General features: G+C 38.6%; 1 protein-coding gene across 1 annotated transcript in view; it reads right to left on the bottom strand.

Moving 5' to 3' along the window:
- LOC150083126 (ankyrin repeat and fibronectin type-III domain-containing protein 1-like) overlaps positions 1-12,498 on the bottom strand; it is a 558,629-nt gene that overhangs the window by 291,670 nt on the left and 254,461 nt on the right. Inside the window, exon 13 of the mRNA XM_090378398.1 lies at positions 7,434-7,512. Coding sequence (XP_090234524.1) covers positions 7,434-7,512 — 79 coding nt within the window. The remainder of the gene's footprint in view (positions 1-7,433; positions 7,513-12,498) is intronic.

Genomic DNA, 12,498 nt, shown 5'->3' on the forward strand with positions numbered 1-12,498 from the left:
TAATGCGCCACTGTTTTACGCGGCGAGATATGTTTGAACCATGGCCATGAGATGACATAACCTTATGACCCAAAAAACATTATGACCACCTACCTAATAGCACGTTGGGCCGCCTTTCGCCATGATAACCGCTTGTACCCATCGTGGCATCGACTCCATGAGATCGCAGAAAGTGAATCAGGTATCCTGGACCAGCTGAACAAAAGGACGTTCCGGAGTTCGGCAACAGAAAGCTGCGTTCCATCACTTCCCACAAGTTGTTCGACAGGATTGATGCCAGGGGAAAACACGAAATGCTTGGACATGATCCTCGAAACATTCCTACGTAATGCTGGCCTTATGACACGGGCGGTGTTTTGCTGAAAGAGTCCAGTGCCATCTGGATATACGGTCACCATGCAGGGGAAAGCTTGGTCCAAAACAGTGCTGAGGAAGGATCTGGAAGCAAGAGTGTGTTCAATGGGGATGAGAGCACTCAGTGATGTCTAAAACAACATCCCCCCAAAACCATGAAACCACTACGGTCGGCCTGATTTCATACCGTGCAGCCTGGTTGCAGTTGTTCACCTGCTAGCTGACGAATACATACCTGTCCATCGGCATTATGGAGCTGGAACTTTGATTCATTAGACCAAACGACTCTTTTTCCAGTCGTCCCATGTCTAGGAATGGTGCTCCCATTCTCATTGCAGACGGTGGTGTCGATGACGGTCAGTCAACATGGGCACATGAACAGGCCTGTCCTCAAGAGCGTCCGCTGGATGATGTGCTCGAAAACGTTTCTCTGTGCGCTCTGGTTGTAGTCTGCAGTTAATTGGTGATAATCTGAGCCGTATTTTGTCCCGGACAACACGTAACAACTTCCGTTCACCTCGACTGTCAACAGTAGTGCTCTCCCGATCCCGGCAAGTTAAATGGTTGTGTCCCTTCAGACCATTCCCGCTACATCTTCACTAAGACGACCTCCATACAGCCGCTTACCGAAACCACAGCATAACAGGAAAACATTTCACAAACATACTTCGCGGAAATGAACTATCAAGAAACAATCCAAGCGTCGTTATGACTGAGATCGGTACACACGCAAGCATCGAAAAGCGAAAACTCAAGATCGATAAGTTACATATGCCAGAATGGACATGATTCTACACGTTGGCGAAGCGTTTCGATGTTGTCAATGAATGTCACACGTAAAATTTTGATTTCAGATGACCTCACAAGAAAAAATCGAATACTTATCAAGTATCAATATTTATGATGCAATGTTTCCCATTTAATATCGTCAAGTCTTCAAAAAGCTTCAAGCCTACATCAAAATAATACTAATAGTGGGCGATCCAAAATTCATGCAACCCAAATTGTAAAATATTAATTTATCACTAAGAATTTGATGCAATTTGATTCTAAACGCTACATTCGCAGCACTGTTCATCGCCCCATGTCCAACGGCTGTTGCTGTTATTATATGTTGGTGCTCATTCACTGACCAAAGTGCTTTGTGCTTTATTTACAAAGTAGGCATCAAGTCATTTTTTTCCAAGGCACAATACATGTTCATTATTGACTTATCTTTCGGAATACTTAAAAGGAGTGGTACACACTCACAACCTTCACATCTTGAAAGAATTAAAAGTCAGTATCAAATTGGAAATTTCAACGATAACATATGTCAAATCTCATTAAAAGTTATTCAAGGAACTTCAAAAACCATCAGAATCTCAAAATGGACAAAACCATGATTCTCAAGAGACCTGAAGCCCGCCTTCCTAGATAGGCAGCGTGCCTTCAGGAAATGGAAGAGTTCTGGAACCACACATGATATTATTAACTTTAAAAAGAAACGTGCATTTTTTCTGAAGCAAAAACTTTGCTTCAGAATAAATGCTATCTTTGTACCAACAATAGATATATAGCTAACAAATTAGTGTGCTCGAAGTGGCCGTTTGCAAAGCACCACAGGGATATTCAGATGGATGAGAGCCGCTTCATCGAATGGGCGACAATACGTTTGGTGAAAGTTCCGTAAAGGAGGAATCTAATCGTCCCCTCTTCATCCCTTTATGTGATTTGACTCCCCTCTCTACGCTTAATATCACGAAGGAAAATCTGATGAAAGTTATCAACCAACTACCAAACAAAGCTATTCGTCGGGCCTGATGGGTTTTCCTTATTTATCATTAAAATATCCTGTGTCTTCATTGTGGATGTTCTTTTACATACCTTCAAGGAAATTTTGCGAACATCTGCTGTGCCTGAAATTTGGACACAATACTGCGTAAAACCAATTCCAAATAATTCGAGGCCTAAAACTGCGAAAAATTTTCGCCCGATCTCAGTGGGCTCTTCGCTCCTTAAAGTTTTTGAAATGGCAATCCTAGCGCAATTTATTGAGCACTGTTTTCATCACAGACCTTGCCACCTACAGCGTTATCCCTGGGAGATCTACTACCACCAATCTCCCTCAAATATTGTTTCACATACAGGAAGCGTTGAATTCTCGAACGCAGCTAAACATAATTTATCTTGACGTAAAATCTGCATATGATAGGATTTCCATCATATCTTTACTTAACATCCTGAAGAACTACTTCAAGACAACTAAGTATATCCGATCTTGTGTTACGTAAAACTCCCCTCTCCATCCCTCTGATAACCTCTTCTCTGTACCCAAAAAAAAAATTGCAGGAAAGACGACTCCTTGTTGAGCATAATGGTCTCTCACGATCATTTACTGTCTTCAGAGGGGTTCCACAGGGTTCCGTTTTGTCAGAAGCGCTGTTCGCAGCAGCTTTGGAACCTCTGCTAGCAAATTTCCAAAACATGACATCGTATGCCGACAATCTGAAGCTTTTCATTCTTTCGGATCAGCCGGAGCAAGCGTTCTCTATCCAAAGAGCTGCAACAAAACAAATCTTTGAGATAAGCACCTTTCTTCAATATATTGGTCTTGAACTAAATGCCGAAAAATCTGCCCGGATGACGTTTACAAAAAGGAGAAGAATAACCCCAATGCACATCTCTATAAATGGACATCAAATTAAACTTGTCAACTCTCACAAGGACCTAAGGCTTGGTGTGGGATTCGAACCTGTCTTTTCAGGAGCACTTCAAGTAATCTAGAAAGAAATTCTTCTCAGCCCTTTGGTCAGCTCGACAAGAACTGGTGGGTTACCGCAATTGCAAACTGACAACTAAGTATATCCGATCTTGTGGAGTACCGGCGGCTCTCTGCGAATCGAAAATCTGGTCCTCTGCCCCTCCAACTTACCTACGGCAGTTCTTGGGGATTGAGTATTGGCTTCTTCGATCCCTCAATAGGACTTCAGACATCCCCTTACTATCTCAAGGGGTATACTACATTCGCTGCATGGAATGATCCCTTGGAAGCAAATCTTCACCACTAGCAAAATAATTACCCTCTCTAAGCTCGCAGCATCGATTGCCTCATCATTCTGCCCAAGAATAACAGAAGAATAAGTAACCGGCAAACATCTGTGATCCAACCTGCCCTCAACCAAATCAGCTCGCTCAGTCATATGTTCCCAGCAAACATGATTAGACTTCTCAACGACTTAAACATCAACCCTGAGGCAATTTGCGTTGACAAGACCTAGAGAAAAAAGTTTTTGCAGATACCTACGCTATCCTACAATTATAGACCTTCATTTCACCATCATCCTAGGTGGCTTCTGTAATTGAGGATCATCTGTACTCCTCAATTACAAAAATATAATGGATGATATAGGCTCCAAAAATATGCAAGATGATATAAGCTGAGTGGAACAGGATTTCTCCTGTTCCAATCAGCCTATATCAACCTGCCGGCATCCCGGCGCTCTGCTTGGACAGCCGCTGACTGTATATATTGAGCATCTATGTCCAACATAATCTGTTTTCGCCTTGTATCTTTATCTTTGTATATTTTATATTACTCAATATAGATTTTGTATTGCTCTGTTATGGTTTTGTTTAACCTCCTAGCATCTGATTGCTGTCTAGGGGTGAATGTAACTTTTACTTTATCTGAATTAAATAAAAATAAAAAATAAAAATGATGAAGTGTGCTTACATTTGAGAAGGAGACCATGTTCAGCATTTACCGCAATCTATTATATTTATAATAATAATTTAAATAAAACTGAAATATGCTATTTATTGTGCGAATCACCTATAACAAGGCTTGCGCCCATTTGACATCACTCGATAGCAGGCTGCAATTCGCTTGTGTGTGTGGGGGGGGGGGGCATTTCTTATGATTGATTTCTCATGTGCAGCAGCGCAGTCATCATGAGTTGTCACGACCTATATTATACAATTAAAATGCGCCGCATGGGGGAGATTAGTGTCTTTCAGTGATAAGTGATAATCCGAACTAAATGAGGAGTGACCAGTGAACGAACCGGAAACCAATTTGTCCACTTTGATCAGTTGGAAAATAAAGTTTAAAGGCCATTTCTCCCTTTTAAAACCTCAAGTTGGAGATTTTCCAAAATTCAGTTACCAAACATGTATCTAACATCTTACATTAATCGCATCCATTTCGTCGTTGATTCTTCAAAAAAAAAGGGGCTCACATCTGGTGGGTATGGGCTTGGCAAACCCAGGGTCCTGAGCTGGATATCATCGCTCTTCTCTTTCTTGCTTTCTTGGTGAATCCCTTCTACTTCTCTCTCTCAGGGTAATGCGATGCGGGAATTTTTTTTTTTTTTTTTTTTTTGGCTGGTTCAGCATAAGCCTCGGGCTTCCTTGCACCATATGGTTAATAATAATAATAATATATTCTGTGCGTTGGCTTAAAAAAAAAAGGCCACATCGTTTTGTCAGTTCTTTTAGTCTGCCAGTTCCTTGAATGATTTAACTGACGTCACAGTTGTATATTTATTTATTTGTTTGCTAATAAGCCCACCAAAACAATAATTTCTTACTTATATTAGTAAATTAAGATTCTCGACTTCATTAAAACAGCAAAAAAGCATGATTCGAATCACTTGTCTATTCATTCATGTTCATTTATTTTTCTTCTTTAAATCAGCTTTCAAAATACAATTTATATTTGAAATTCTTAGTTCATACGTTACAGAAATGAGCATAGTCTGGTCTAGTGACCTTAAAACTTAAGAAAGAACAGTGGAAGCAATTCCATAATCTTTAAATTATAAATACACGAACAGGAAAATAGGCTGCGGCCATGCTGATTTGACAAGAATGCAACAGTTGGGACTGGAAACCAATTCTTTGCTGTCCTGTGATCCGGACACAATTGCATTAAACATGCGAGTACTTTTCGTCAAAACCATTCCAGAAATTACTGTGTACATTGTCCCAGTAAAATGATACAATGCCATTGCTAGAAACAGTGAGTATTGTTTCATGTCATACAGTATTCGAGGAGGGTGTAATGGTAAATCCCGTGCCTTTATTTTTCTAGCTACTAGAAACTAGGTATTCGTGCTATTACAAACGGAAAATTAGCCTAATATAATTGCTTAAAAAAATAAATTAAATAAACATTCGTGAAGGATAGTGAAAATTTGAGCACTTCAAACATAGAGTAAAATCTGTCTTTAATTTCTTAACAGAATATAGATAATTCTCAGATGTTTCTAGTAATTTCCGTACCACTTCGTCAATGACAGAATATCACACGTCTGTGAGGTCGACATTATCAATATGGTTGTTAGGGAAGCAGTGACACAGATTCCTTGGCTATAAGGCGCCTCCGTGGCCAGGTGGTCAGGAGCAGCAATGCGTAGCACACGCTTCTTGATTAGACCGGGGATTCGAGCCCGTGACCACCAAATGCGGAGGATGTGGAAAGGTCAGGGAATGACCACCGCATATCCCCGGCACTAGCAACTAATGACCTTAGTTGCTAGTGCCCCTAAAACCCAAATAACAACAACATTGTTCCTTGGCTATACGCGAGAGTTGATTGAATAAGTCAGTATATGTAGGCAAGAATTGTGTCCAGTATGATTCGGCTTAATCAGCGCATCACACACATACACACCGCAATGTATGGGCGGAAAGGAGTTGAAAGAAAGAAAGACTGGAATCGCAATTACTTCATGGGTCGACAGAATTCCACTTGCTTCAGAAAGATTAATTTGTAGTGTGATCCGGTATAGACGAGTAGGTGGCTGGGCCTTAAATCATTTTTTTAGCATTTTGTGACAATTGTTCGGTTGTCTACTGGATCAATTCAAATCAACAGTTTTAAGTCAAGGCCGAAATATGCTACGAGTATTCTTAGCAAACGGTTAGAAGAGTAGACAAGTATGGGGAGGAAGAAGAGCGATTGATTTTTTCCATGTTATATATTGAAAATTCCATGTTATATAAATACTGTTAAAAGTACGAAATGCCTATTTGTTGGTACCAAGATTTTCAGAGTATTTTTTTTTATACAAGTGTTACGCGATGTCACCAAATTCTAAAATATTAAACGTCTATGAGACGTAGTTTTATTGCCAGCAGCTCTTAGTCCCTAGAAACACGAATCATAGAGTTTATCATCGAACCATCCAATAATATCATAGCTTTGAAGCAAATACGCAGCTTTGAGAAGTAAAAACTTGAAGTCAATACATTATATATGTCGAGCCTTACGTAACACTTGAGAATTTGTCCAGTCTTTGACAATATTAGAAACCAGATCTCTCTCAACAAGTGAGAAGCGAAGAAACCACTATACTATCGAGGAAGACAACTATGTTGGAAAAAATATGCTAGGAATCATCTTTTTACTTCCATAATTCATAACTGATCTTTGGCTCATTCCTTTTCAAAAGTAGTCAACACAGCTTTCCTCGCTGGAAGCAAAACAAGTTAGTATATTAAATGCAGTAACCTGTTTTGCATAAAAAGTTATTTACAGAAATTGTATCTAAAATCAAAAATGCCCAACTGAGAAATCTACAATCATACCTTTCGGGAATACGTTTACAGCTAAACTATGACAAGACACCACAGCTGACAATAACTGATAAGAAGAGTAATAATCAAACAGATTTACATATTAATGGATCACACTAATATAAGAAAGTCACCTCTTACTATGGGAGTGAAGTAGAAAGAGAGCCTAACGTTTCAACAGCACTTTCAAAGCACCAGAATAAAAACTTTTAACTACCATATGGGCGATAACACAATGAGATAAAAAAGGAACTCGTAACCTTGAAAATTTGTGCGTCTTACAGAACTGCAGATTAATATGGAAACTACACTAAATTGAACGTTATCGTTTTTAATTACTGAATCCATAAATTAAGGGAAGAATTGGCAGATATCTCCATATTAATGATATTTGTAAAATAAGGTTTTATGGAATGCGCGATAGAGAAAATGCTCACATTTTTTACATTAGTAAATACTGTACCTCAGAGATCGCATTTCAATAATATAAAATTCCTTACGGAAATGTTGTTACTTACGTATTCGGTCAAAGCCCGCTTTCATCCGCTTTAGAAGCTGATATCTTCGTTGCCATAAAGACAGTTGTCTTTCTTTTTCCTACAACAAGAAAAAACAAAACGAATAAAGGTCACTAGAGGATCTTGAAATTCAGAACCACAAGTCAATGAGACTATACACAAGTATTTATATTTTTATAAAAGTTTTACTGCTATTTTAATACCAATACAAATTTAGTATTAAAACTAAAAACTCAGTGGATTTAAGCAATCACAAGTATTCGGAATTCCTGTAGCCAGAGCACCTCTATAATGACAGCAACAACAAGCATTAGTTGGTATGATTAATACAAAAGAAGAAGAAGAAAAAACATTAGAGTACATATCTTGTGCAATAAAAATTAACTCAGAGGTGTGAAAATAAAAATTACTTGTATAATGCTGATTAACAATGACAATGCATAAATAAATCTGTGGCTAGGAAATTAAAAATTAACGAAATGAAATAAATTTTGAAAATAAATTTTTAAAATACAAAGGCATAAACGTTTGTAATATAAATAATGTCATTACAACAGAACTAAGAAGGCCAATTTGGCTTTATTTTACATTCGTTTGTAAGTAAATGCGTTATCTTGTGTTTTATTATTGGACTGCCCCCATTTAAAATCTGTAGAAGAAAACTGGTCAGGAATTACCAAAATGCAAACCCATTCTAAAACTGAGCGTGTTACACACATTACATAACACACCTATTATCTTCATCGTGTCTGTCGCATATAACAAACTCGACTCCGAATAGACAGATTTTCATAAAATTTTATATTTGTACCTTTTAAAAGTGTTTGTGAAGCCATTCCAAATTTCATTTAAATTGGACCAATAGAAATATGGCAAAAATCTCTTTTTCTTGTTTCTTATTTTTGTTATTTCACGATTGAATTTTCGTGAAATTTCATGCTCTGTTATAACGCTTTGTCAAGCTTTCCCAAATTTCATTAAAGTCGGACCAAGAGAATTCCGACAACTTTAATTAAAGTTGGCGATTGTTGAGTTTTGCATCATACTATATCCATAAATTGTGTTGAGAAGCTAATTCACAGTATGCCAAAATAGATGCAAGATAGTCATCAAAAACAAAGACTGTCCCATTAAATATTGACAATACAATACCAAATTAATAATTTAAAATATGTCAAAAGTTAATAAGTTTTATCCAGTGCTGATTTTTCAGCATAGGATTTTTTACAAACTGCTGTCACAAGCTGAATGAGTTGGCGACTAGTTTTACTTCTTTAAGAGAGAGAGAGAGATTTTTTTTTTTTTTTTTTTGGCTGGTGCAGATAAGCCTCAGGCTTCCTTGTACCATATGGCTTTAATAATAATAATAATAATAATAATAATAATATGTCTTCATATTTTGAAAAATTTAATCGATTTCATTGCATTCAATAATATCCTCGTGATTTTCACTCATTTCAATTTATAGACCTATTTAATTTAATAAGCATTATTAATTTTAATAATAATAGTAATAATACCCGGTACTTTACAATTCAGAATTCTTTCAGATCTGTCATATTTTATAAAAAAATAAAAAATAAAAAAACACACAATTTTAAAATCCGGAAATATTAAGAAAATAATCGGCACTTGTATCGACGATCTCATTTGTCTTTTAAGAATACACGCGAAAGGGGGTGATATTTCTCTCTTTTTAAGTTTCTTGCATTCGTCCTCTTGTCTCCTTTTTTTTTTTTTTTTTTTTGGTAAGGCCATCTGTTTAAAAGTAGTGCAATAACAGGGCTCCTCATTGCAAAGGCAAGTTTGTTCTGCTGTGAGAATTAAGACCATTGCATTATCACTGACTTAACGGTCTCAATGGTTTAAATCTTGCAAGTCGCAAAAATAGATGAAAAGACAAGACAGTTCTGCAAACATCTTATAAGCTTTAGTGCTATATCTTATTCAGTAAACTCCGTAACTTAGCTTGGACTGCTTTTGCAAACTGCATGAGTTGCGAGAGTTTTACATCAATTTAAGACATCTGAAAGCACAGAGAGAGAGAGAGAGAGAGAGAGAGAGAGAGAGAGAGAGAGAGAGAGAGAGAGAGAGAAATGTCCAGTGTAGTTCTTTTTCTCTCTGCTATAGTTATGGTGTTAAAAACGAAAGATCTTAATTATTACGTATATAAGGTGTGGTACCACAAATTTGAACATATACACCAACCTTAATTATTTAATAATAAAATAAAATAAAATAAAATGATACAAAAGACTGTAAAATAATATTTACAAAAAATATGATTATTTACAAAAAACTAATTTACAACAAAAATAAAATAAAATAAAATAAGTAAATAAGTTAAAATGCATTAAAATATAAATTTAAAATCGATAAAAACACTATTATAGCTTTCGGAGGTGTCTGCCTCCTTCCTCAGCAATAATGAAATTTAAGCAACACATCCTTAAGTACCAGGTTCACGACACACGTGGATGACCAGGCGCATACTCGGTATTCCTTTCACTTGTACCAGAACTGGAAGTGGTCTGGGGACGTGGAAAACTAAAACGTTTATCTCTGGCAAAAACCACCGCCTCAAAAAAGGGGTGAAGCCTAACTCCCCTGTCTCTGTTCATGCTATTGTTGCCAGAGGATCCAATCCACAGACTTTCCAGCCACTTGCGGTCCCAGAATCTATGAGCCCGGTCAAGGGCACTACCCGATTGGGCTCTTCCTCTCTATTGTATTTATCAATGACCCTCTGGGGGTAACCGCACCTCATAAGATCCGTCATTATTTGCCTAATTTCCTTCTCCCCCCTCCTCAGAGGTTCTGCAATGTGTCCTCACCCTACCCAAAAGTGCTCTGGCCACACTATTTTTATGTTGGGCAGTCTGTGCCGTCCTATAATGTGTGTACTGGCCCCTACACATTGGTTTCCTATAAACCTTAATTCTAAGTCTGGGGCCTTCTCTATATACCATAATGTCCAGAAATGGGAGGGTACCATCTATTCCTACCTCCGAGGTGAATTTTATAAAGGGGGAAAAACCATTGAGAAACGAGACCACATCTTTCCCTCTCCCCTTCTTTACAATAGTAAACGTGTCATCAACATATCGTTTCCACTTACGCATAGGGAACTCCAATCTCGCAAAAACCCTATTCTCTAGTTCCTCCATCTGATCACTCGCCAACTGCATGTAAACTATCCTTACCGAGCAACTCCCTTGGGTTACCTGACGAGTACTCCGCTGAATTGCCTAGGATAGCCTTCTCTACCAAATATCTGAAGCCAGAGATCATTCTCCAATGCTTGATTGGGTTTGACTGGGAGCGTCTCTATTCTCAGCCGTTGGAGGATGCCGTTATGCTCTTGTAGGAACAACTGAAGTTAATTGCGCTACAGGGTGCAGCCAGAATCACCAGGATTGGTAACAGGTCGAATCGGGGTTTCAATAAGGAAACTAAGATGGCTTTCATCAAGAAGCAGAAGGCCTACCAGAAATGGCAGAAAACTCAACTTCCCTCAGACCGTTCATTTTTAAGAAAGAAAGAGCTTGCTTCTTGAAAAAGAAAAGGCAGGTCCTTAACCAAGCTGTTCTCAATAGGTTGAAGAGTGGTAGAAGGATCCTTTCACATCATCATCTAGCCATTGACAAAAAAGCTTGTCAAGGAATGGGCACAGTTCAACTTACTGCAGGCAAATTTTCCTGACTCTGATTCCTCTCTCTCTCTCAGGAGGACTGGCTACCTAGGGCACACTTGTCTGAAATAGAAATAACTAGAGAGACCCTAATTGATGTCATCAATAAACTACCCAACAAAGCCACTGTAGGTCCAGATGGTTTCCCACTCTTTATTATCAAAATTTGCAGCCCATATATAGTCGACCTTCTCCTTCACCTTTTCCGACAAATTCTGCAATCTGGAATAGTTCCTTCAATTTGGAAAACCTACCATGTTAAGCCCATTCCAAAGATCAAGAAACCCAAATCTCCTAAAGCCCTGCGACCAATATCCATCAGTTGTTCTTTACTCAAAATTTTTGAAAAAGTAATTCAGCCAACAATTGCCCAGCATTGCTTTGCACACAGGCCCGAGTACCTGCATACCGTTCTACAAAGGAGATCGACAACTATCAATCTTCTGGATACCCTCTTCAGAATTCAGCGCACCCTTAACAACAAATCACAGATTGATATCATATTCCTCGACATAAAATCGGCTTATGACAGGATACACCTCCCAGCTCTTTTTACCATTCTGAAACACTACTTCGGCCTGGCAGATACCTTATTTCAAATTTTGAAGTCTATTTTACTTCCTAGACATCTGTCTGTGACCCACAATGACTTTCAAGTAACTATTGACGTCTCAAGAGGCATTCCACAAGGAAGTGTACTGTCAGATATCCTGTTTGCAGCAGTTTTGGAACCTTTCCTTGCTCAGAATCCGAACTTTGTCTCTTATGCCGACGATCTGAAGTTCTACGTGAGCTCAGATCATATCAACGAATAAGCTTCTAGGCAGATATTAAGCTTGGAAAGTTATCTTGCCACAATTGGGCTGCATCTGAGCTCTTCCAAATCAGCGCAACTGACGATAACCAAGAAGAAAGTCAAAAATGATATCCAAATCTTTGTTAGTGGGGAACCGGTGCAAAAAGTGACCTCTTATACTGATCTTGGCCTCACCTGGGACGTTGGGCTCACATTTCAGCCTCACTTTGCCAGGATGAGGCAGAAGACGTACGCTGCTCTTTGGGCAGTGCGTCAAGAGCTCGTTGGTGTGCATCAGCCAGCACTGCTTGTTCGGCACATCCTGAGGTGTATTACGCCGATTCCTCTCTATGCTTCAGAAATTTGGTCATCTGCCCCTGCCTCATACCTTCAGAAGTATCTCAGTTTAGAGTACTGGTTGCTTAGATGGATGAACAGGGTGGTAGGCCATCCCCTAACTATCTCCAGATCTATCCTACAAGCAAATCTGGGCACCACTCCCATATCACCATGACAAAAAATGTCTTCACGCTTGCACGGCTTATAACGAGGCGAATTGATGCTCCATCGGTATCCAC

The sequence above is a fragment of the Mastigoproctus giganteus genome, chromosome 7, assembly GCF_048544385.1.
Source record: "Mastigoproctus giganteus isolate SK-2022 chromosome 7, ASM4854438v1, whole genome shotgun sequence".
Lineage (NCBI taxonomy): Eukaryota > Metazoa > Arthropoda > Arachnida > Uropygi > Thelyphonidae > Mastigoproctus > Mastigoproctus giganteus.